This window comes from Equus quagga, chromosome 6 (genome assembly GCF_021613505.1).
Source record: "Equus quagga isolate Etosha38 chromosome 6, UCLA_HA_Equagga_1.0, whole genome shotgun sequence".
Taxonomy (NCBI): domain Eukaryota; kingdom Metazoa; phylum Chordata; class Mammalia; order Perissodactyla; family Equidae; genus Equus; species Equus quagga.
In genome coordinates this window covers 119426106-119447764 of record NC_060272.1, presented here as the reverse complement: position 1 = coordinate 119447764, position 21659 = coordinate 119426106, and the positions used below count along the sequence as shown (strand labels likewise).

Sequence of the window (21659 nt, the reverse complement as noted above, 5' to 3'; positions counted from 1 at the left end):
CCTTAAAGCTTCAAAAATATCTGTGTGTTCCTTGGTGTCCCAAACCACGCAGAATGAATGATGAACTTTGTTTAAACCACAAAGAAAGTACAGTTCTATCAAAGTTATTTGCTACATTTAAGCAATTTAAAATAGGGCCTTGGTGATTCCATTTAGAAAGCATTAGCAACACCAGTTACACTGGCTGGGTTACGAAACTACAAAATTGAAAAACTAAGCTATTTCAGATAAAATTCCCTTTTTCAGAACACAAAGCAATGTAATTCTCTACTGTTGCACCTGCCGCTGAAAGTTTTGTAAAGAAGGGTTGCACACACAAATGCCTAAAGGGCTCAGGCAGGACATAAGACTCGTGGGAACTACAGAATGCAGGCATCCACTATTAGTCCGATCCATCCAACTGTTGCCAAACGGACTTGGCAAAACCAGAACCTCCTTTTTGCTGTTTTCACAGAAGCCAGAAATCAGGACTTTTATGTAAATTTCCAAGTTTTAAAACCTTGGCTACTAATTCAAAATTCTTAAACACTAGTAAGTTCAAACAAAACACATAAGCAGGGTATACTCACTCTAAAGGTTAAAAGTCTAGAAAAGAACAATTCCTAAATTCCATTAAAAAAAAAATTGACCTGGTTAAATACCTAACTTTACCTGGTTAAATACCTAACTTTACATGTGAACCAATGAACCTAACTATATATAAAATTGATACTATAACCATATAGAAGGGAATGAAAAAAGAACTAATCCAGGTAACTTTTGAACGATTCACTTTAATATGAAGAAGTGAAAAGAAATCTTGACCTTTACTTAGAAGGCCTGTTTTTTGTAGCGGCATTGTTGTAGAAATTCTGAAATTAGTCTGTATGTACTCTATGATTGAACAATTGTTGGAAGCCAGAGTTCTTGCTATGAGAAAGGGAGATATAAATATGGGATAGGAGAAACCAAGTAAGAATCTGTGTATTGGGGCCAGCCTGGTGGCACAGCGGTTAGATGCACACGTTCCACTTTGGTGGCCTGGGGTTCACTGGTTCCGATCCCAGGTGCAGACATGGCACCACTTGGCAAGCTATGCTATGGTAGGTGTCCCACATGTAAAGTAGAGGAAGACAGGCACGGATGTTAGCTCAGGGCCAGTATTCCTCAGTAAAAAGAGGAGGATTGGCAGCAGATGTTAGCTCAGAGCTAATCTTCCTCAGGGAAAAAAAAAAAAAAAAAGAATCTGTGTATTAGAATGAAATTAGGGGTATCAGTATGAACTCACAATTTTAAAATACATTCTACTAAATGCAATGTGGCATCCTGAACTGGATCACAGAACAGGAAAAGCACATTAATGTAAAAACTAGTAAAATTAAAATAAAATCTGCATCTTAGTTAATAGCAATGTAACAATGTTGATGTCTAAGCTTTAACAAACGTACTATGGTAATGTAAAATGTCAGCCGAAGAGGAGTACAGGAACTCTCTGTACTATTTTTTTCAACTTTTGTATAAAGCTAAAATAATTCAAAAATAAAAAATTTAGGGGCTGGCCCAGTGGTGCAGTGGTTAAGTGTGCATGTTCCGCTTTGGTGGACCGGGGTTCGGTGGTTCGAATCCTGGGTGCAGACATGGCACCACTTGGCAAGTCATGCTGTGGTAGACGTCCCACATATAGAGGAAGATGGGCATGGACGTTAGCTCAGGGCCAGTCTTCCTCAGCAAAAAAAGAGGACTGGCTGCAGATGTTAGCTCAGAGCTAATCTTCCTCAAAAGAAAATAAAATAAAAAATTTAAATACATGCGTATCAACATTATTGATAATAGACAAAAAATGGAAAGAGCTCAAATACCCATTAGCTGATGAAGAAATAAATAAAATGTAGTACATCCATACAATGGACTATCATTCAGCAACAAAAACGAATTAAGTACTGATATATGCTACAACATAAATAACCCTCAAAACATTATGCTAAGTGGAAGAAGTCAGTCACAAAAGACCACATATAGTATGGCTCCATTTACATGAAATGTCCAGAATAGGCAAATCTATGTAAAAAGAGAAAGTAGATTGGTGGCTGCCTAGGGCTGGGGGGAAATGGGGAGTGACTGCTAAAGGGTATGGGGTATCCTTTTGGGGTGATAAAAATGTTCTATCATTGATTTTGGTGATGGTTGAGCAGTCTGTGACTACACTAAAAGTCAATGAATTGTATACTTTAAATGGGTGAATTGTGTGGTATATGAGTTATATCTCAATAAAGCTATTAAAAATGTGTGTATGTGTATTTCCTCCTTCCATTTGCTAAAAAGAAAATCCAGACGCAGTGTCATTCTACCACCAACAAAATACTCAGCACCTAAATCTTTGTTTCTTAAAACCATTCCCCACCATTCCTTGGAGAAATGACCAGTTCCAAGGCTGCACAAGAAAAGCACAAGATACACCTAGAACATCCTATGCAAGGTAAAAAAAAAAAAAGCACTGCTCAAAGACTAATGGAGGTCTTTTCAAAAGGACACAGGAACTGGTTTGGAGGGTCTCCCACTGGCCAAACTGGGAACAACTGCAGCATCAAAATGAATAACAGTAATGGATTACAACACACTAATTTTTGTTTTTTAAGCCTTGAGTACATACTGATATTATAAAACAAAGGAATGAAGGGAAGAGAAGGAAAGGAAGGCTCTTCACAATAGAATGCCAACTAATAAACACAGAAGGAATGATCAAAAACCATTTTACAATCATTATAGTATTCAGATTCAAGCAAGAATTATCAATGGATGCTAAAATCACTGGGTAGAGGCTGTTGGAAATAGGACATTTATACAATCTCAAAGTCTTTCTCCAGAGATACTAATAATTTACAAAGGAATAAAATGTATCATCAGAGAAAGCTGATGGCCATCACTTTAACCAAGTAATCAAAGTTATCCTAATAATTGGTCAAACTGATATTATGTGCCTTCTGATATGCACTAAGAAGGACACCACGTTAGCTATGTAGTATTTCTGACAAAAATGAACAGCCTTAATCTAATCATGAGGAATTAGGCAGACAAACTCAAACTAAAGGGTCAAATTCTAAAAAAAAAGAAAGAAAGAAAGAAAGAAAATCAATATAATGAAAGGGGGGTAAAGTCCAAGGTACTGTTCCAAATTAAAGGAGATTAAAATCTGAGCACCAGGGGACGGGCCCTGTGGCCAAGTGGTTAAGTTCAGGCACTCTGTTTCAGCAGCTCAGCGTTTCACCAGTTCAGATCCAGGGCACAGACATGGCACCACTCACCACTCATCAGGCCATACTGAGGCAGCATCCCAGATAGTACAACTAGAAGGACCCACAATTAAAAATATACAACTATGTCCCGGAGGGCTTTGGGGAGAAAAAGGAAAAATAAAATCTTTAAAAAAGAAAAATCTGAACACCAAAATGAGTGACAACAGAAAGATAACAGGCAAATCTCCAAACACTTAGAAATTAAACTCACTTCTAAATAACTCATGGTTCAAGAGGAAGTTTAAAGAAATTATAAAATATTTTGAACTGAACAAAAAGACATATCAAAATTTGTGAGATGCTGTTAAAGCAGTGCTTACAGGGAAATATACAGCATTAAGTACTTACTAGGGAAAAAAGCAAGCTCTCAAATTAACAATCTAAACTTCAACCTTAAGAAACTAGAAAAAGAAGAGCAAAATAGGGGTGGGCCCCACGGTGGAGTAGTTAAGTTTGCACACTCCACTTCAGCGGTCCAAGGTTTCGCCAGTTCGGATCCTGGGTGCAGACATGGCACTGCTCACCAGGCCATGCTGAGGCGACATCCCACAGAGCACAGCCAGAAGGACCCACAACTAAAATACACAACTATGTACTGGTCGGGGGGGAGGGGAGGCCTTGGGGAGAAGAAGAAAAATAAATTTTAAAAAAAAGGATAGCAAAATAAACCCTCAAAAAAGCAGAAGGAAGAATACAATAAAGGTAGAAAAAGAAAGAAAGGAATGGAAGAAATAAAGCTGTCCCTGTTTGCACGCATGACTGTCTATGTGGAAAATCTACCAAATAAATGACAACTAAATACAATGAGTGATCCTAGAATGCATCTGGGAACAGAAGAACAAAAAACCGCTATAAGGTATAGTATCGTAAAAATTTCACTGTAAACTATATGTTAGATAAATCTGTAAGGAAGCTAATTTTCCTAATGTGATCACTGTATTGTTGTGTAAGAGAATGTCCTTGATTTTAGCAAATATATGATGAACTTATTCTCAACTGATTTCTCAAAAAAATGCAACAATATGCATAAACAGAGCAAGCAATAACCCGGCAAAATGTTAATAACTGGTAAATCTAAGTGAAGGATATAATGGGAGCTCATTACAATATTCTTAGAACTTTTCTGAAGGTTTGAATATTTTTTCAAAATAAAAAGTTTTTTTAAAAAGCAGTTCTCACCCTTTGAGATTTCAACAAAAGTATAGAGAAAAATGGAAGAAAGTGGGAAAGGTAAGAAAATAATAAGAGTGGAATAACACTGGTTTCAACTCGAGAAGTAGGCAGGAAAGCAAAATTGCTAATATGATTATTCCCAATTTTAGCTACACTCACTATAAAGTTAAAAAAGTAGAGAGTAAAATCTGCTAAGATATTTCATATATATTCATATATAACTTCTATTTTGTTCATTAGCTAACTTCCAAGCTAGTATCACCCATAATTAATTATAATAGTTCTTTATGTTTTTTGATTTGGTAGAAGAACTCCTTCTTCATCCTTTTTTAAGACTTTCCAGGCTTATTCACTCAAGTTTATCATCCAAGTTTCAGGGGTGGGAGGGATTGAGATCTTCGTTTGGAACTCCTCTAAAACACACATTACTTAAGGAGAATGGGCATCTTAACAATATTAAGTTCTGCAGTGAGGGGCATAGTATGGCTCTCCATTTTATCCACGTCCTTTTTTAAAAAAGCCTTTAAGTAAAGTTTCATGATTTTCTTCACCCAGGTCTTGCCCACTGTTTGTCTGGATTATTTCTAAGTATTTTACAGTTTTGTGGCTAACGGGAAGGAGTTCTTACGTTTGCTAAACAATCATTGCTCGTATATTAATAACCTATGAGTGAGTCTCAGACATTGTTCTAAATGCTGAGAATTAAAGTAATGAAAATACCAAATGTCCCATCTTTATGGAACTTACGTTATAGTTGGGGAGTAATCAGTAAACAAGTACAAACTTTTAAATAAATAATTTCAGAAAGTATAAGTGCTATGATGAAAAATAAAGCAAGATAGAGGGAAAGAAAGTGATAATGGAAGGGCTTGTTTTTATAGTGCAATCAGTGAAGACTTCTTGGAAGAAGTAAGGAAATAAGATCTGAACAGAGGTCTAAGCAATATAAAGGAGTGAATCATACAATGATAGAAAAGAACATTCCAAGTAGAAGAAAATAAAAAATAAAAGTCTTAAGGCAAGCAAATAACTTGATATTCGAGGAACAGCAAGGCCATGGCTCCGGAGCTTAGGAGAGTACTGGGAGATAAGGTCAGCAACGGGGGAAATCATATAGGACCTTTTAGGCTAAGGTAAGGTCTTTGGGTTTTATTCTAAGTGTGATGGGAAGCTACTAGTGGCCTCTAGATGAGAGTGATGTGTTATTATTTATATCCTTAAAAAAAATCACACTAGCTGCTACAAACAGACCAGAGGGAGAAAAGAGCGGAAGCAGGGGGAGCACTCAGGAGGCAACTGCAATAGTCCAGAAGAGAGAATAACCGCTTATATTAGGGCAAAGGAGTGGGAGTGACAAGAAACAGCAAGATTTGGGATACAGTTAAAGAAAAAACTGCTGCTGATGAATTGGAAGAATGAGAGAAAAAGAGAAAGTAAGAATGATGTCCAGTTTGTGGCCTAAGTGAAGATGGTGAACGGTGGTGCCATAGACTAAGATGGTAAAGTCTGAGGAAAGGGTTTGAGGAAATAAACTAAAAATTCTGTTTTGGACAAATTTGAGATGCCGACTAAAACATTCAAGTGGAGAAGGCAGTCCAATATAGTGTGGAGTTTAAAAAGATATCAAGTCTGGATTCAAGAGCAAATTAATGATACTTACAACCATGGAGTTAGATAAGATACCCTAAAAAGTGACAAATATTGATAAAGAAAAGGTATAAGGCCTAAGCCTAGGGCACTCCAACCTTTAGAGGAAAAGAAAGAGAAGCTAGAAAACAAGACTGACAAGCAACTGCTGTAAATCAGAAAAGAATCAGGATGGAATGGCATCCAGAAAACCAAGTGAAGTTTTTAAAAAAAATAGGAACTGATCAATCAACTGTGTTGAATGTCGACAAGAGATAGAGTAACTTTACAATTGAAAATGTTGACAAGAGTGGTTTTAGTTGGTGGCGGTGAAGAGCCAGTCTGGAGTGAGCTGGAGAACAAACGCAAAGAAAGTAGAAACACTGCATCTGAGCAATTCTTCTTGACAAATTTTGCTAAAAATGAGAAAGAAACGGATGTGTGGGAGGGAGAAAGAGAGAACTGAGATGTTACAGCACATTCATATGCCTATAAAAATGATTCAGGGGCCGGCCTGGTGCCACAGCAGTTAAGTGCGCACGTTCCGCTTCAGTGGTCTGGGGTTCCCCGGTTCAAATTCCGGGTGCGGATGTGGCACGGTTTGGCAAAAGCCATGCTGTGGTAGGCGTCCCATGTATAAAGTAGAGGAAGATGGGCACGGATGTTAGCCCAGGGCCAGTCTTCCTCAAAAAAAAAATAAGAAAAAATAAAAATGAAAAAAAATAAAAATGAAAAATGATTCAGCAAGAAAAATGATGCAGGGGAGAGAAAGGATAACTGCAGAAGCAAAGTCCTTAAACAGGCCAGAGGCCACCGCACAGAGGGCGGGGTAGGCACACATATATTTAGCTAAGAGTAAGGAAGGAAAAGAGATTAAATAGTCTTCTTACTAACGAAAGTGAAAGAGAAAAACGACTAGGTGAGGCGAAGGGCACAAGTGAGATCTATGGCCCTAAATTTAAAGTGAGACTAGTCAGCACTGCTGTTGGTTTTCTCTAGTCACACTCAGGGTCAAGGAAGCAGAGTCAGCAAAGAACTGAGTTTAACCAGGGCTGAAGTTTTGCCCTGAATTACAGTGAGGGATGACAGGAACAAGAGAGTTGACAACTTGACCCCACCAAATAGTATAGAGCACTAGTAGGCATTAAAACTTTTATTCAATCAATCAATGTAATTGGGTAAGGAAAGAAATTACCATATGAGGGGATGATGGACAGTGAAAAAGTCGTGTGGCTAATGGCCTGGAGGTCTCGAAGGAATCCAAGAAACGTCAAAACAGGCTACTAGAGTACACGAGCTAGCAAAAGAAGAGATGGAAGTCAGAGTTACATGTTTAAAATATTTTAAGTTATAGATCACAGTGATAAAGCCTGGGGTAATGGTTCTCTGCTCTGACTACACATTGGAGGCAGCTGGAACACTTTTTTTTTTTAACCAGACCAATAAAATAAGAATTTCTGAGGATGGCACACTACCATCAATATTTTTTTTTGAGGAAGAGCTAACATCTGCCACCAATCCTCTTCTTTTTGCTGAGGAAGACTGGCCCTGAGCTAACATCCGTGCCGATCTTCCTCTACTTTATATGTGAGACACCTGCCAAAGCATGGCTTGACAAGTGGTACATAGGTCCACAGCCAGGATCCGAACAGGCAAACCACAGGCCACCAAAGTGGAACATGCGAACTCAACTACTGCACCACCAGACCAGCCCCCCATCAACATTTTTTAAACTGCCCAGTTAACTGTATCGTACAGTCAAAATCAAGAACCAACAGTCTTCAAGTTTGATCACAGAAGTGGGTAGCTGAAGCAGGCTGTAAGAGGAATCCGCAATCTGCAGATTCAAGAACTTTACATGAATTTTTCTTCTATTATTCCCAATATAAATAAAAGCATGAGCTATGTTCAAAGTATTTTATGTGCATTAACTCATTTCATACTCATAACAACCCAACAAGGTAGAACTCTTTTTAATGATGAGGACGAATGGAAGAGCACGGGAGTGTACTGAATTAAGAGTCCTAGGTTATACATGAAGTAGTAGTATACTATTTGAAGGCAGACTGTGGTAAGTTAAAGATGCATATTATAAACTTTAAGGCAATTACTTAAAAAAAGATGCATAACTAATAAGTGAATGTGGAGATAAATGAAATACTAAATACACTCAACTCAAAAGGGAACAAAGAACAGATAGGACAAATTAAAAACAAATAGCAAGAGAACAGATGTGAATTCAACCATATGGATAATTTCACTAAATTTAAGTGGCCTACCATGACAAATGAAAACATATGTCCATATAAAAACTTGAATACAGGGGCCAGCCTAGTGGTATAGTGGTTAAGTTTGCGTGCTCCACTTCAGCCACCCAGGGTTCACGGGTTCAGATCCCGGGCACAGACCTACACGAATCATCAAGCCATGCTTTGGTGGCAACCCACACACAAAATAGAGGAGGACTGGCACAGATGTTAGTTCAGGGCCAATCTTCCTTAAGCAAAAAGAGGAAGATTGGCATCAGTTGTTAGCTCAGGGCCAATCTTCCTCACCAAAAAAAACAAAAAAAACAAAACAGAACAACTTGTACACAAATATTCATAGCAGCACTACTCAAAACAGCCAAAACACAGAAAAAGATATGAACAGACATTTCTCCAATGAAGATATACAGATGGGCAATAGGCACATGAAAAGATGTTCAACATCACTAATTATCAGGGAAACGCAAATCAAAACTGCAATGCGATATCACATCACTCCCATCAGAATAACTATAATTAAGAAGACAGGACATAATAAATGTTGGAGAGGATGTGGAGAAAAGGGAACTCTCATACACTGCTGGTGGGAGTGCAAACTGGTGCAGCCACTACGGAAAACAATATGGAGATTCCTCAAAAAATTAAAAATAGAACTACCATACGATCCAGCTATTCCACTGCTAGGTATTTATCCAAAGAACATTAAAACAAGAATGGGTAAAGATATATGCACCCCTATGTTCACTGCAGCATTATTCACAATAGCCAAGACTTGGCAACTTAGGTGCCCATCAAGAGACACATGAATAAAGAAGATGTGGTGTATACACACAACGGAATACTACTCAGCCATTAAAAAGGATGAAATCTTGCCATTTGTGACAACATGGATGGACCTTGAGGGTATTATGCTAAGCAAAATAAGTCAGAGGGAGAAAGTCAACTACCATATGATCTCACTCATAAAAAAAAAGATAAAAACAACAACAAAACAAACACATAAAGACAGATTGGAAGGGCTGGCCTGGTGGCGTAATGGTTAAGCTAGTGCACTCTGCTTCAACTGCCCAGGGTTCACAGGTTTGGATCCCAGGCACGGACCTGGCACCACTCATCAAGCCACACCGTGGCAGCATTCCACATAAAATAGAGGAAGATTGGCACAGATGTTAGCTCAGCAACAATCTTCCTCAAGCAAAAAGAGGAAGATTGGGGCCGGCCCCATGGCCGAGTGGTTAAGTTCACGTGCTCCACTTCGGTGGCCCAGGGTTTTGCCGGTTTGGATCCTAGGCGCGGACATGGCACTGCTCATTTGGCCACGTTGAGGCAGCGTCCCACATGCCACGAGTGGAAGGACCCACAACTAAAATATACAACTATGTACTTCGGGGATTTGGGGGGGGGGGGGAGCAGAAAAAAAAAGGAAGAAGATTGGCAACAGATGTTAGCTCAGGGCCAATCTTCCTGATAGGAAAAAAAAGAGAGACAGACAGAGATTGGATTGGTGGTTACCTGAGGGGAAGCAGGGAGGAGGGTGAAAGGGGTCACTAGGCACATGTGTATGGTGATGGATTGTAATCAGTGTTTGGGTGGTGAACATGATATAATCTACACAGAAATCGAAATATAATGATGTATATCCGAAATTTATATGTCATAAACCAATGTTACCACAATAAAAAATTAATTAAAATAAAAACCAAAATAACAACCCAAGTATTGATCAAGCTATGAATCAATAAACGAAATATGGTATTTCCATGCACTGGAATTTTATTCAGCCAGAAAAATGAATGAAGTACTACTGAGACATGCTATAACATGGATGAATCCAGAAAGTATGATACTGGGGCTGGCCCGGTGGCACAGCGGTTAAGTTCACACGTTCCACTTCGGCGGCTGAGGGTTCACTGGTTCAGATCCTAGATGTGGACATGGCACAGCACGGCAAGAGATGCTGTGGTAGGCGTCCCACATGTAAAGTGGAAGAAGATGGGCACAGATGTTAGCTCAGGGCCAGTCTTCCTCAGCAAAAAGAGGAGGATTGGCAGCAGTTGTTAGCTCAGGGCTAATCTTCCCCCCCCCCCCCAAAAAAAAAAAAAAACAAAAAACAGGAAGTATGATGCTAAGGAAAAGATGCCAGACCCCAAGGTCACATATTGCATATGATTCCATTTACAGGAAATGACCAGAATAGGCAAATCCATAGAGAAAGAAAACAGACTAGTGGTTGCTAACGGCTCGGGGAGAGGAAATGAAGAGTGACTACTTAAAGGGAAAACGGTTTCCTTTTGGGGTGATGAAAACATTCTGGAACTAGATAGTGGTGATAGTCACATAACATTGTGAATGTACTAAATGCCACTGAGTCGTACATTTTTATAGTTGTTAAAATGGTGAATTTTATATTACATGAATTTTGCCACAATTTTTTTAAAAAGGAATGCAGCTCTTCTTCTGCCGCCGCTGAGTCGTGCAGAGACAGAGGCGCAGTGCGTTCAAGATTCGGCTCCACCCGTGACTCAACGCCATGCCCCGGAAGGCATCGCTGCTGGAGGTGTAATGGACGTCAACGCCACCTTCCAAGAGGAGCTGAAGACCGCCCTCATCCACGACAGCCTGCCACACCGGATCTGCGAAGCTGCCAAGGCCCTAGACAAGCGCCAAGCTCATCTTTGTGTGCTTGCATCCAACTGCGACGAGCCTGTGTATGTGAAGTCGGTGGAGGTCCTTTGTGCCCAACACCAGATCAGCCTGATTAAGGTTGATGACAACAAAAAACTAGGGGAATGGGTAGGCCTCTGCAAAACTGACCGAGGGAGAATGCCCCAGAAAGTGGCTGGTTGCAGTTGTGTGGTGGTGAAGGACTATGGCAAAGAGTCTCAGGCCAAGGATGTCATAGAGGAGTACTTCAAATGTAAGAAATGAACAAATAAAAAACTTGACTCCTGCTCCTCAAAAAAATAAATAAAAAGGAATGAAGTATTGCTACAACAACATGAATGAACCTGAAAACAGCATCCTAAGTGAAAGAAGCCAATCACAAAAGATCACATATTGTGTGAGTTTATCAATAGGAAATGTCCAGAACAGGCAAATCTAGAGAGACAGTAAATAGATTAGTGGTTGCCTAGGGCTGGGGGAGAAGAGAGGGGAGTTAGACAGTGACTGCTAATGGACACATGGTTTCTTTCTGGGGAGCTGAAAATGCTCTGAATTAAATTATGCTGATGGTTGCAAAACTCTGTAAATATACTGAGAACCAGTGAATTGTATCCTCTAAATGGGTGAATTTTATGGTGTATAAACTATATCTGAATAAAGCTGATTTTAAAGAGGAAATTTTTAAGCGGTCTAAACACTATTAAAAGACAGAAGTTATTAGACTGGATAAAAAAACAGGACAACTCAGCTATCTACAGGAAACATATTTTAAATATAGACACAAATATGATAAAGTAAAAGGATGACTGATCTTTAACAAAGGAGCAAAGGCAATTCAATGGAGAAAGGAGAGTCTTTCAACAAACAGTGATGGAAAAATTGGATGTTGATATGCCAAAAAAAAGAAGAATTTAGACTAAGACACCTCTATAAAAAGTAATTCAATATGGATCATAGACCTATATATAAAACACAATACTATAAAACTTCTTAGAAGAAAATATAGGAGAAAATCTATGTGATCCTGGGTTGGCAATGAGTTTTTAGATACAACACCAAAAGCACAATCCATGAAACAAAAAATTAATAAGGTAGACTTTATTAAAAACTTCTGGGGGCCGGCCTCATGGCCGACTGGTTAAGTTCACATAATCTGCTCTGGCGGCCTGGGGTTCACCAGTTTGGATCCCGGGTATGGACCTACACACCGCTTATTAAGCCACGCTGTGGCAGCATCCCACACAGAAGAACTAGAATGACCTACAACTAGGACATACAACTATGTGCTGGGGCTTTAGAGAGAAAAAAAAAAGAGGAAGACTGGCAACAGATGTTAGCTCAGGGCCAATCTTCCTCACCAAAAAAAAACCCAAACAAAGCAAACAAAAAACTTCAGTGAAAGACACTGTTAAAGAGAATTGAAAAGACAAGCCACAGAGTGTGAGAAAATATTTGCACAACACATATCTAATAAAGCAGTGGTATCCAAAATACACAAAAAACTCTTAGAACTCAACAGGAAGAAAACAAACAACCCCATTAAGAAATGGGCAAAAGGGGCTGGCCCAGTGGCATAGTGGTTAAGTTTGAGTGCTCCGCTTCAGCAGCTTGGGGTTGGCTGGTTTGGATCCTGGGCATGGACCAACGCACAGCTCATCAAGCCATGCTGTGGCAGGCGTCCCACATATAAAGTAGAGGGAGATGGGCACAGATGTTAGCTCAGGGCCAATCTTCCTCACCAAAAAGAGGAGGACTGGCAGTGGATGTTAGCTCAGGGCTAATTCCCCCCCCCCCACCCCCCACCCGGCAAAGAAAAGGGCAAAACGCCTGAACAAATACCTCATCAAAGAAGATATACATATGGCAAATACGTATACGAAAAAATACACAACATCATTAGTCATTAGAGAAACGCAAATTGAAATAACAAGTAATCAATATACACCTATTAGAATGGCTAAAATTGTTTAAAAACTGACAATACCAAATGCCGATGAAGATGGGAAACAGGAACTTTGATTTACCGCTGATGGGAATGCAAGATGAACAGCCACTTTAGAAGACAGTTTGACAATTTCTTACAAAGCTAAACATAAGCTTACTACACAATCCAGCAATCACACTCCTAGGTATTCACCCAAAAGATTCAAAAACTTATGTCCACGCAAAACCTACACACAATGTTTGTTTTATTCATAATCATCAAAATCTGGAAGCAAAGAAAATGTTCTCCAATAGGTGAATGGATAAACTGTAATACATCTATACAATGGATGATTCTGTGATAAAAAGAAATGAGATATCAAGCCATGAAAAAAACATGAAGGAACCTTAAATGCACATTGTAAAGTGAAAGAAGCCAGTCTGAAAAGGCTATATCCTATGTGACTCCATTTATGGAATGTTCTAGAAAAGGCAAAACTACAGAAACAGTAGAAAGAGATCAGTGGTTTCCAGGGCTTTGTGGTGAGGCAGAGAGGGTTGCAGAGTTGAAGTACACAGGATTTTTTTACATAAGTAAAACTATTCTGTATGATACTGTAACGGTGGATACATGACATTAGGCATTTGTCAAAATTCATAGGAATTTACAGCACAGAGTGAGCTTTAATGTATGCAAATATTTTTTTAAAACACTGAGGCAGTCAGAGGATCCCCTGGAGGAACGTGAAGTAGGTCAAGAGCATATAATTGTATTACAAACATATGAAACAACTTCACTGAAGTGAGGGGCAGGGAGGGGGAGATGCTGACGAAAGTAACTTAAGAAATGGGTGGTATCTGTAAATCAAAGGCAAAAGGAACTGCAAACAGGCATTCTAGCTGATAAAACTGTTCCCCAAAGGGGTATGAGTTAACAATTCTGATACTGCTATATATGTACACTGGAACTGAACCATTATGTAGATGAACGATGCATGGTAGAAGCCAACTTTCTCACTGTCAGAGTAGGCATTTACAGATAAGCAAGAGGAGGAGGCTAGGATGATCCATGTGGTAATGGATTAAAGTTGGAGACTCAGTATGAACTCATATTTAGCTTAATATAAATACAGATGGCTAAATATAGAAGGATTTATAGATATACATATAACAGGCTAATATACACAAGTATATTTCTTTGTTCAATCAGTTGAGAATGCCTAGAAGCAATGATACCCGAGTAGCAACCAGGACACCTAGTACCCAGATCTTGGTTTCTAACACCATTCTCCAATGAAAGGAACCAAGGCTTCTTGAAGAACTGGATGTTTATAGGACTGGACAGGAAACACACAAAATGAGTCTGGAGCATTTTTTAGTGGCAGAAATCAAGTGCTCAGAAAACAAACAAGCAGGCAAACAAACTCACACTGATGGGTGTACGTCAAAGGAGCCCAGGAGCCAACGGAAAGAGCTCTCAATAGCCAAGGCTGAAACAATTTGAGCAAAGAAAGTAGTATTTGATTATAACCCAAAGTATAAAATAAATATCCGTAAGTCCATACTGTCATAAGTAAATGCTATGAATAAATAAATAAATGAAAGAAAAGAGACAAATCTCTCATGCAAAAGAATTCCAAATAATTTATGTATTCTATCCTCAAGAAGTGAGTATAACTCCCTTCTCCTTCAGTGTGGGATGAGCTTAATGACTTCCTTTCAAAGAGTATGAAAGGAAAGAGGGATGAGGGGAGTAACTTTACGGTGGAGAAACATAGCAAACACTGCCTCAGCCAGGTAATCAAGATCAACATCAAAGTCATAAATCATGATGATAGTACGTACCCTGAATATGATGTAATGAAAAAGGCATTTCACTGTGATCTCCCTCACAAAAACCCACAATCCCAGTCTAATCCTAAGAAAAACATCAGCAAAATTCCAATACAAAATGCTTGACCAGTACTCCTCAAAACCGTCATGGTTGGGGCTGGCCCAGTGGCACAGCGGTTAAATTTGCACGTTCCACTTCTCAGCAGCCTGGGGTTCACGGGTTCAGATGCCGTGTGCGGACATGGCACCACTTGGCAAACACCATGCTGTGGTAGGCGTCCCACATCTAAAGTAGAGGAAGATGGGCATGGATGTTAGCTCAGGGCCAGTCTTCCTCAGCAAAAAGAGGAGGATTGACAGCAGTTAGCTCAGGGATAATCTTCCTCAAAAAAAAACACAAAAAACAAAAAACTGTCATGGTCATCAAAGCAAGAAAAGTCCAAAAGTAGCCTAAGGAGACATGACAACTAAATGTAATGTACATGGATGGGATCCTGGAACAGAAAAAAGAACATTAGGTAAAATTAAGGAAATGTGAATAAACTATAGACTTTAGTTATCAATAATGTATCAATATTGGTTCATTAATTGTAACAAATATACCATGCTAATAAAAGATGTTAATAATAGGAGAAACTGGGTCTGGGGTATAGGGAATTCTGTAATATCTTCTCAATTTTTCTGTAAGTCTAAAACTGTTCTAAAAAAGTCTATTTTCAAAAAGGTACAAGGATGCAAAGAGATGCAACATAAATTTTAATCATAAGAAAGCTAGAGTGGCCATATTAATAACAGGCAAAGGAAGATTTCAGAGCAGGGATAAAGAGGAATTTCATAATAAGAATAAAAGAGTTAATTCATCAAGATGTAATAATCCTAAGCATGTATATACATCTAACAAGATAGTGTCAAAGTATATGGAGCCAAAACTGACAAAGTTGAAAGGAGAAATAAACTGATCCACAATTACAGATTTCAACACTCCTCTCTCAGTGATTCATAGAACAGGTATACAGGAAATCAGTAAGAATACACAAAATTTGAAGAATGCTATCAACTAACTTGACATAATTGATATTCATAGAACATTCCACCCAACGACAGTAATACAGACACTCTTTTCAAGTACACACAGAAAATTCACCAAGATAAACCATAAAACAAGGCTGGATAAATTTTACAGAATATAAATCATACAGAACATGTTCTCTGACCACAATGGAATTAAATTTGGAATCACAATACAAAGACAGCTTACAAAATTATCCAAGTATTTAAAAAGTAAACAACACTTTTCTAAACAATCCATGGATCAAAAAAAAAATCGCAAGAGAAATTAGAAAATATATATGTACCTTTTGCTGAGGAAGATTCACCCTGAGCTAACATCTGTTACCAATCTTCCTCTTTTTGCTTGAGAAAGATTCACCCTGCACTAACATCTGTGCCAATCTTCCTCCATTGTGTATGTGGGTCGCCGCCAGAGCACGTCCACCAACAAGTGTGCAGGTCTGCACCCTAGAACGGAACCTGGGCTGCTGAAGCAGAGCACACTGAACTTAACCACTACACCTCAGGGATAGCCCCTAGAAAATATTTTTAACTGAAGAAAAAAATAACAGAAATCAATTTGTGAGATGCAGCTAAGCAGTGTTTAGAAGAAAATTTATAGCTTTTAAACATTTATGTTAGAAAAGAGAAAAGTTTTTAAATCAGTCATCTAAATGTCCATCTTAAGATGCTAGAAAAAGTGTACTAAACCAAGAGTAAGTAGAGGGAAAAAACTAAAAGAGCAGAAATCAATAAAATAAAAAATGGACAAGCAATAGCAAAAAAAATCCATACCTCTAAATTAGGAAAAAAGCAAGAGGCAGGTAGTACTAACATGAGGAATGAAAGAAGGTACATCATTCAGATCCTTTAAACATTAATAAGAGAATATTATAAATACTTTCATCCCAATAAATTAAATAACTTAGATGAAATGAACAAATTCTCTAAAGACACAAACCACCAAAACTGACATAAAAAGAAACAGGATTGCCAGCAACCACCAGAAATAAGAAGAGGCAAAGAAGGATTCTTTCCCAGAGCCTTCAGAGGAAGGATGTCCTGGCCAACACCTTGATTGCAGACTTCTAGTTTCCAGAACTGTGAGAGAATAAATTTCAATGGTTGTGGTAATTTGTTACAACAGCCCTAGGGGAAACTACTACACATGTGAATAATATTTTGGATGTAGTGGAATTAAAAAATATATTAAATTTAATGTCACTCGTTACTTCCTAGTGTGGAGCTACTAGAAAATTTAAAACTACACATGTGGCTTACATTATATTTCTAGTAAACAGCACTAACCTAGCCAGTGGCAACAAGGGAAGAAAAAGTAAAAGGTATACTGATTGGAAATAGAGAAGCAAAACTGACTTTCTCTGCAGACATTCTGATTGTATATGAAGAAAATCCTAAGGAATCTACATAAAATCTGCTGGAATTGAAAAGTGAATTGAGGAAAGTAACAGAATATAAAGGCAATATACAAAAGAATCAACTGTATTTTTATACACTATTAACAAACAATTGGAAAAAGAAATTTAAAAATACAGTATCATTGACAATAGCATCAAAAAACATGAAATACTTAGAATAAATTGAACAAAATATGTGCAAGACCTAAAATATGAAAATTATAAAAACACTGCAGAAAAAACTTGAGAGATCTAAAGAAATGGAGGGCTAAGCCATGTTAAAGTATCAGAGGACTCAATATTATTCAAATATCAATTCTTCCCGTAAGCCTTTTTGTAGAAACTGGCAAGCTTATTTTACAATTTATATGAAAATACTACAAATCTAAAATAACCTAAAAAATTTTGTAAAGGGGGCCGGCCCTGTGGCCGAGTGGTAAAGTTCACACACTCCGCTGCGGCAGCCTAGGGTTTCTCTGGTTCGGATCCTGGGCGCGGACATGGCACCGCTCATCAGGCCACGCTGAGGCGGCGTCCCATGTACTACAGCTAGAAGGACCCACAACTAAAATATACAACTATATCCTGGGGGGATTTGGGGAGAAAAAGCAGAAAGAAAAAAAAAGAAGATCGACAACAGTTGTTAGCTTAGGTGCCAATCGCTAAAAAAAAATTTTTCTTGAAAAAAAGACAATATTGGAAGACATTCACTACCCGACTGCAAGACTTGTTGTAAAGAAATAGTAATAAAGACAATATAGTATTGATATAAGGATAGACATACAGACCAACGGAACAGAAAAAGACAGATCAGAAATAGACCCACACTTACAAAACATGAAAAAGAAAAACATGAAAAGGAGTCAGAATGCATATAACCCCCAAACTAGTGAAGGGGGAGAAGGGGGGAGGGAGGGAAGGAGGATATTCTACAGAATAAAATAACAAGATGCTATGATAATAGCTGATCTCCCTAACTAGACAGTGTGATCAGGAGAGACCTCTCAGAAAAAGTAACATGTAAATGGAATAGAATGTGCAGGAGATCTAAGGGAAAGAACTTGAAAGTAAGCTAGTGTGACAGGTGCACAGTAGGCCGGAGATAAGGCTAAAGAGATACGGCTTTGAAGCCAGAGGGAAATGTATTATATAATAGTTCTCAATTCTATCTATTTTTTCTTATCCCTACCAAAGCTGTTCTCAGTGCTCACCTAGATGCCTTCAAGATCTTCTAGCTGATGAACCTGCTAGAACATGCTTCTAGCTGATGAGCCTCGCTCTAGCTGTTCCCCCAACCCATCCCTCACAATAGAACCAAGGATATTTAACAGTTTAAAATTAAAGGGCTCCCTGTTCCTCACACTGTAGGATCTTAATTCTTATTTGGCTCTTAAAACCCTTCATGACACAGTCCCTACTTATTCCTCCAGCTTACTCCCCAGTTAAACCTCTCTAATCCACACCAAACACAGGTACTTCCCTCTGCTCCTATAGCATCGTCTGCTCTATTCTAGAATTGTCATCTTGTAGTTATGGTGCTTATTTATAAGACTTCTTAACCTACCAGACTTTAATAGTCAGACTATATGTTATTCACCTTTTTACCCCTAGCAGATAGCATAGTACCTATTTAACAGATGTTTTATTCAATAATTAAAACAGAGACTCAGTATCTAAGCATCTCTAAAGATATAAATGAACTGCATTTACACAATTAAAAAAAACTAGATTCAATAATCCTTTAAAATATTTCAAAGATTTTTAAAAATTCTATAAAATGACTCTTCTATAAGCCAAAAGATTATGAATCTAGATTTGCAAATATTAGGTTTGGTTGAAATAAGGTACACTGAGAAACATTTATACCCCACATTATGACCATAGTATTAAGAATCTTATAAGACTATTACTTATTATATTGTAAAAGTAAAATGAATAGATACAGAAACTTGCAGCAAGTCAGCAACAAGGAGAACGATGAATTTACGTTTTGATTCCTACTCAATGAATTCAAGTCACACACGCACATATACAGTTTTTTACCCTGCTTTAATTCAGTTCTCAAATACTATATTATAGGAGCAGTAATGATTCACTGCAAAGGAAGTAGTTCAAAGAATGTTTACTTTTTTGAAGGTTTAAAAAGCAATTTGGCGGGCCAGCCCAGTGGCATAGTGGTTAAGCTCACGCGCTCCACTTGGGTGGCTCAGGGTTCATAGGTTTGGATCTCAGGCGCAGACCTGAACACCACTCATCAAGACATGCTGTGGCAGCGTCCCATGTACAAAAGTAGAGGAAGACTGGCATGGATTTTAGCTCAGGGACAATCTTCCTCTCACACACACACACAAAAAGTAATTTGGCTTGGACCACCATATTAGCAAAATGATTTCATTATAGCATTATTTTAAGAGTAAAAAGGTAGAATTAGTAAAATGTTAAAAGATAGGAAAATGGTTAGATAAACCGTGGTAGTAAAACTTGGGACTACTACAAAACCACAAAATAATAGTAATACACAGCACCAGGGAAAACATGTTATGTTTAAAAAGACAATGGTATGAATATTAACCACAGAATTATAAGTATAGATAGGATTAGTATATTAGACTAATATATTATGCAAGTACAATCGAATTAGAGTACAGAAAAATGTATTTGTAAGATAGGTGAGAATTAAAAATTTTCTCCTTCTGAATTTCCTTTAATCATATTATAGTCTTTTCCAATAAATGGTTTTCAAATACCACATTAAGCTTGATTACACTTATATGTAAGTATTATGTACTGACATTAGAAAAATTTTTAAGTTTACCAACTACCTAACATCTTCCCACAAAATAATAACTTTTAAATTTCAAATAATAAAATTATCTGATTTTGGAATGTCCTACAATGATGCTAAAGACCTACCATTTTACACCAGTTGTCCTATTTAAAACTCTTTCCCCAAGTTTTAACTCTTATAATCTCCAATTCCAACAAGGCATCCCATCGCTACAAGTCTGTCAAACTGACAATCTGAAAGAGGAGGTCCAAATTGTGGCACCAGCATAGAGAAGACAAAATTTTAATCCATGTATCATGAAAGTTTATTTGCTCTTACTACCCAGGTTTCAGTAAGCATATTATACTGGAAATTCAAATTATAACAGAAATTCCATTTCTGCAAATCAGAAAGACCAAATGCGACAACCTGCCTCTGACTCAGCAGTTTTCTTTTTTACTTTACAACCTGTACTTAGGTTGCAAGGATAAGACTGAAACCTAACTTTCAAACGGAGCAGCAAAGCCAGTGCAAAATCAATGTTTGTCTTGGCAGAAAACTCCAATGAAAAGATGAGATGTTTTGGTCTTAACTGGCAGATACATACAGAGCAAAGGTGCCTTGTCGGGTTATTATTTAGCATGCAAAATCTGTTGTGTATAGCTACAAATTAGATTTTATTGCAGATACTTAACATGTTTCTTTAAAGAGAGCAACTCAACCAAATAACCTTCCAAGTCTGGCACCACGAACTGCCATAGCCTCCACACCACTGCAGTTCCTTGTAATTTAAAACATTTGCCTTTTAAGAATAGTCTCCACGTACCAACTCTACCACCAATTTCCTCAGCTGAAGAGCTCAAGTTTATACTACAAAATACTATATTTATTCTCAGCAACAGAATGCACTCATTTACAAATTATACAAGAGTAAATTACTCCAATATACAACTTCAACGTTTCTAGCATCATAACTTCTCAATTATCCAAATTAACAAGCCTGAACACTAGTACAGTGAGTGAGTTACTATGGCCAAAATCAACTGACATATTACCAGTTCACTAAAATCATTAATATAAAAGGTCAGATCCCTAGTCCCAATCAACTATTTTGCAAAATGGCCACAGGAGATACCAATGAGGGGAAAGTGTGGACTGAGTCTGCCATGACTGAGGACATGAGTCAAAGGCTCTACATGAGAGGTAGACCATCCTCATGAAAATAAATCTAAATTCATCTCCGAGTTCAGTCTCACAGCAAGAAAGCAGTTTACCAACTTTTTAACAGTAATACAAAGAACAGGGCAGAAAATAAAATATAGGACGGTATTCTGTCACGGTTATATTGATCAAGAACAGGAATCCTTGAATGCTCAGAGATGTTTTTCTTTTGCAACTAATTTTGCCCTTATCACGTGTACACAGAAAATCATACATCACTCTGCATTTCAGATAGCTTAAGACACATGATCACCTCAAACCAAATACTTATTGAGAACTCACCACTTTAGCACTAACATTCTCTCCTCTCTTACTCTATCCTTCATTTTCTAAACCCGGAGACCGGAAGGGAAGACCTACTCCCACCGTAAATTAGGGTCTGGGGAGAACGCCTTAACACGGTTTTGCACACAATTAACCAGGCTCAGTAAATCAATTTCCTAGA

The 21659-nt window shown here is 38.1% G+C and overlaps 2 protein-coding genes across 5 annotated transcripts in view; one reads left to right on the top strand and one right to left on the bottom strand.

The window, feature by feature from the left end:
• The window catches only part of DENND4C (DENN domain containing 4C), a 113901-nt gene that overhangs the window by 91009 nt on the left and 1233 nt on the right, over positions 1–21659 (bottom strand). The window lies entirely within an intron of this gene.
• On the top strand, positions 10732–11279 carry LOC124241206 (40S ribosomal protein S12-like). Its single transcript, XM_046664823.1, has one exon. The coding sequence runs from the start codon at positions 10751–10753 to the stop codon at positions 11264–11266; it is 516 nt and encodes a 171-aa protein (XP_046520779.1). The 5' UTR covers positions 10732–10750; the 3' UTR covers positions 11267–11279.

Excerpts from the sequence above, each read along its gene's own strand:
- LOC124241206 (XM_046664823.1), top strand. The coding sequence starts at position 10,751 with ATGAATTTTGCCACAATTTTTTTAAAAAGGAATGCAGCTCTTCTTCTG.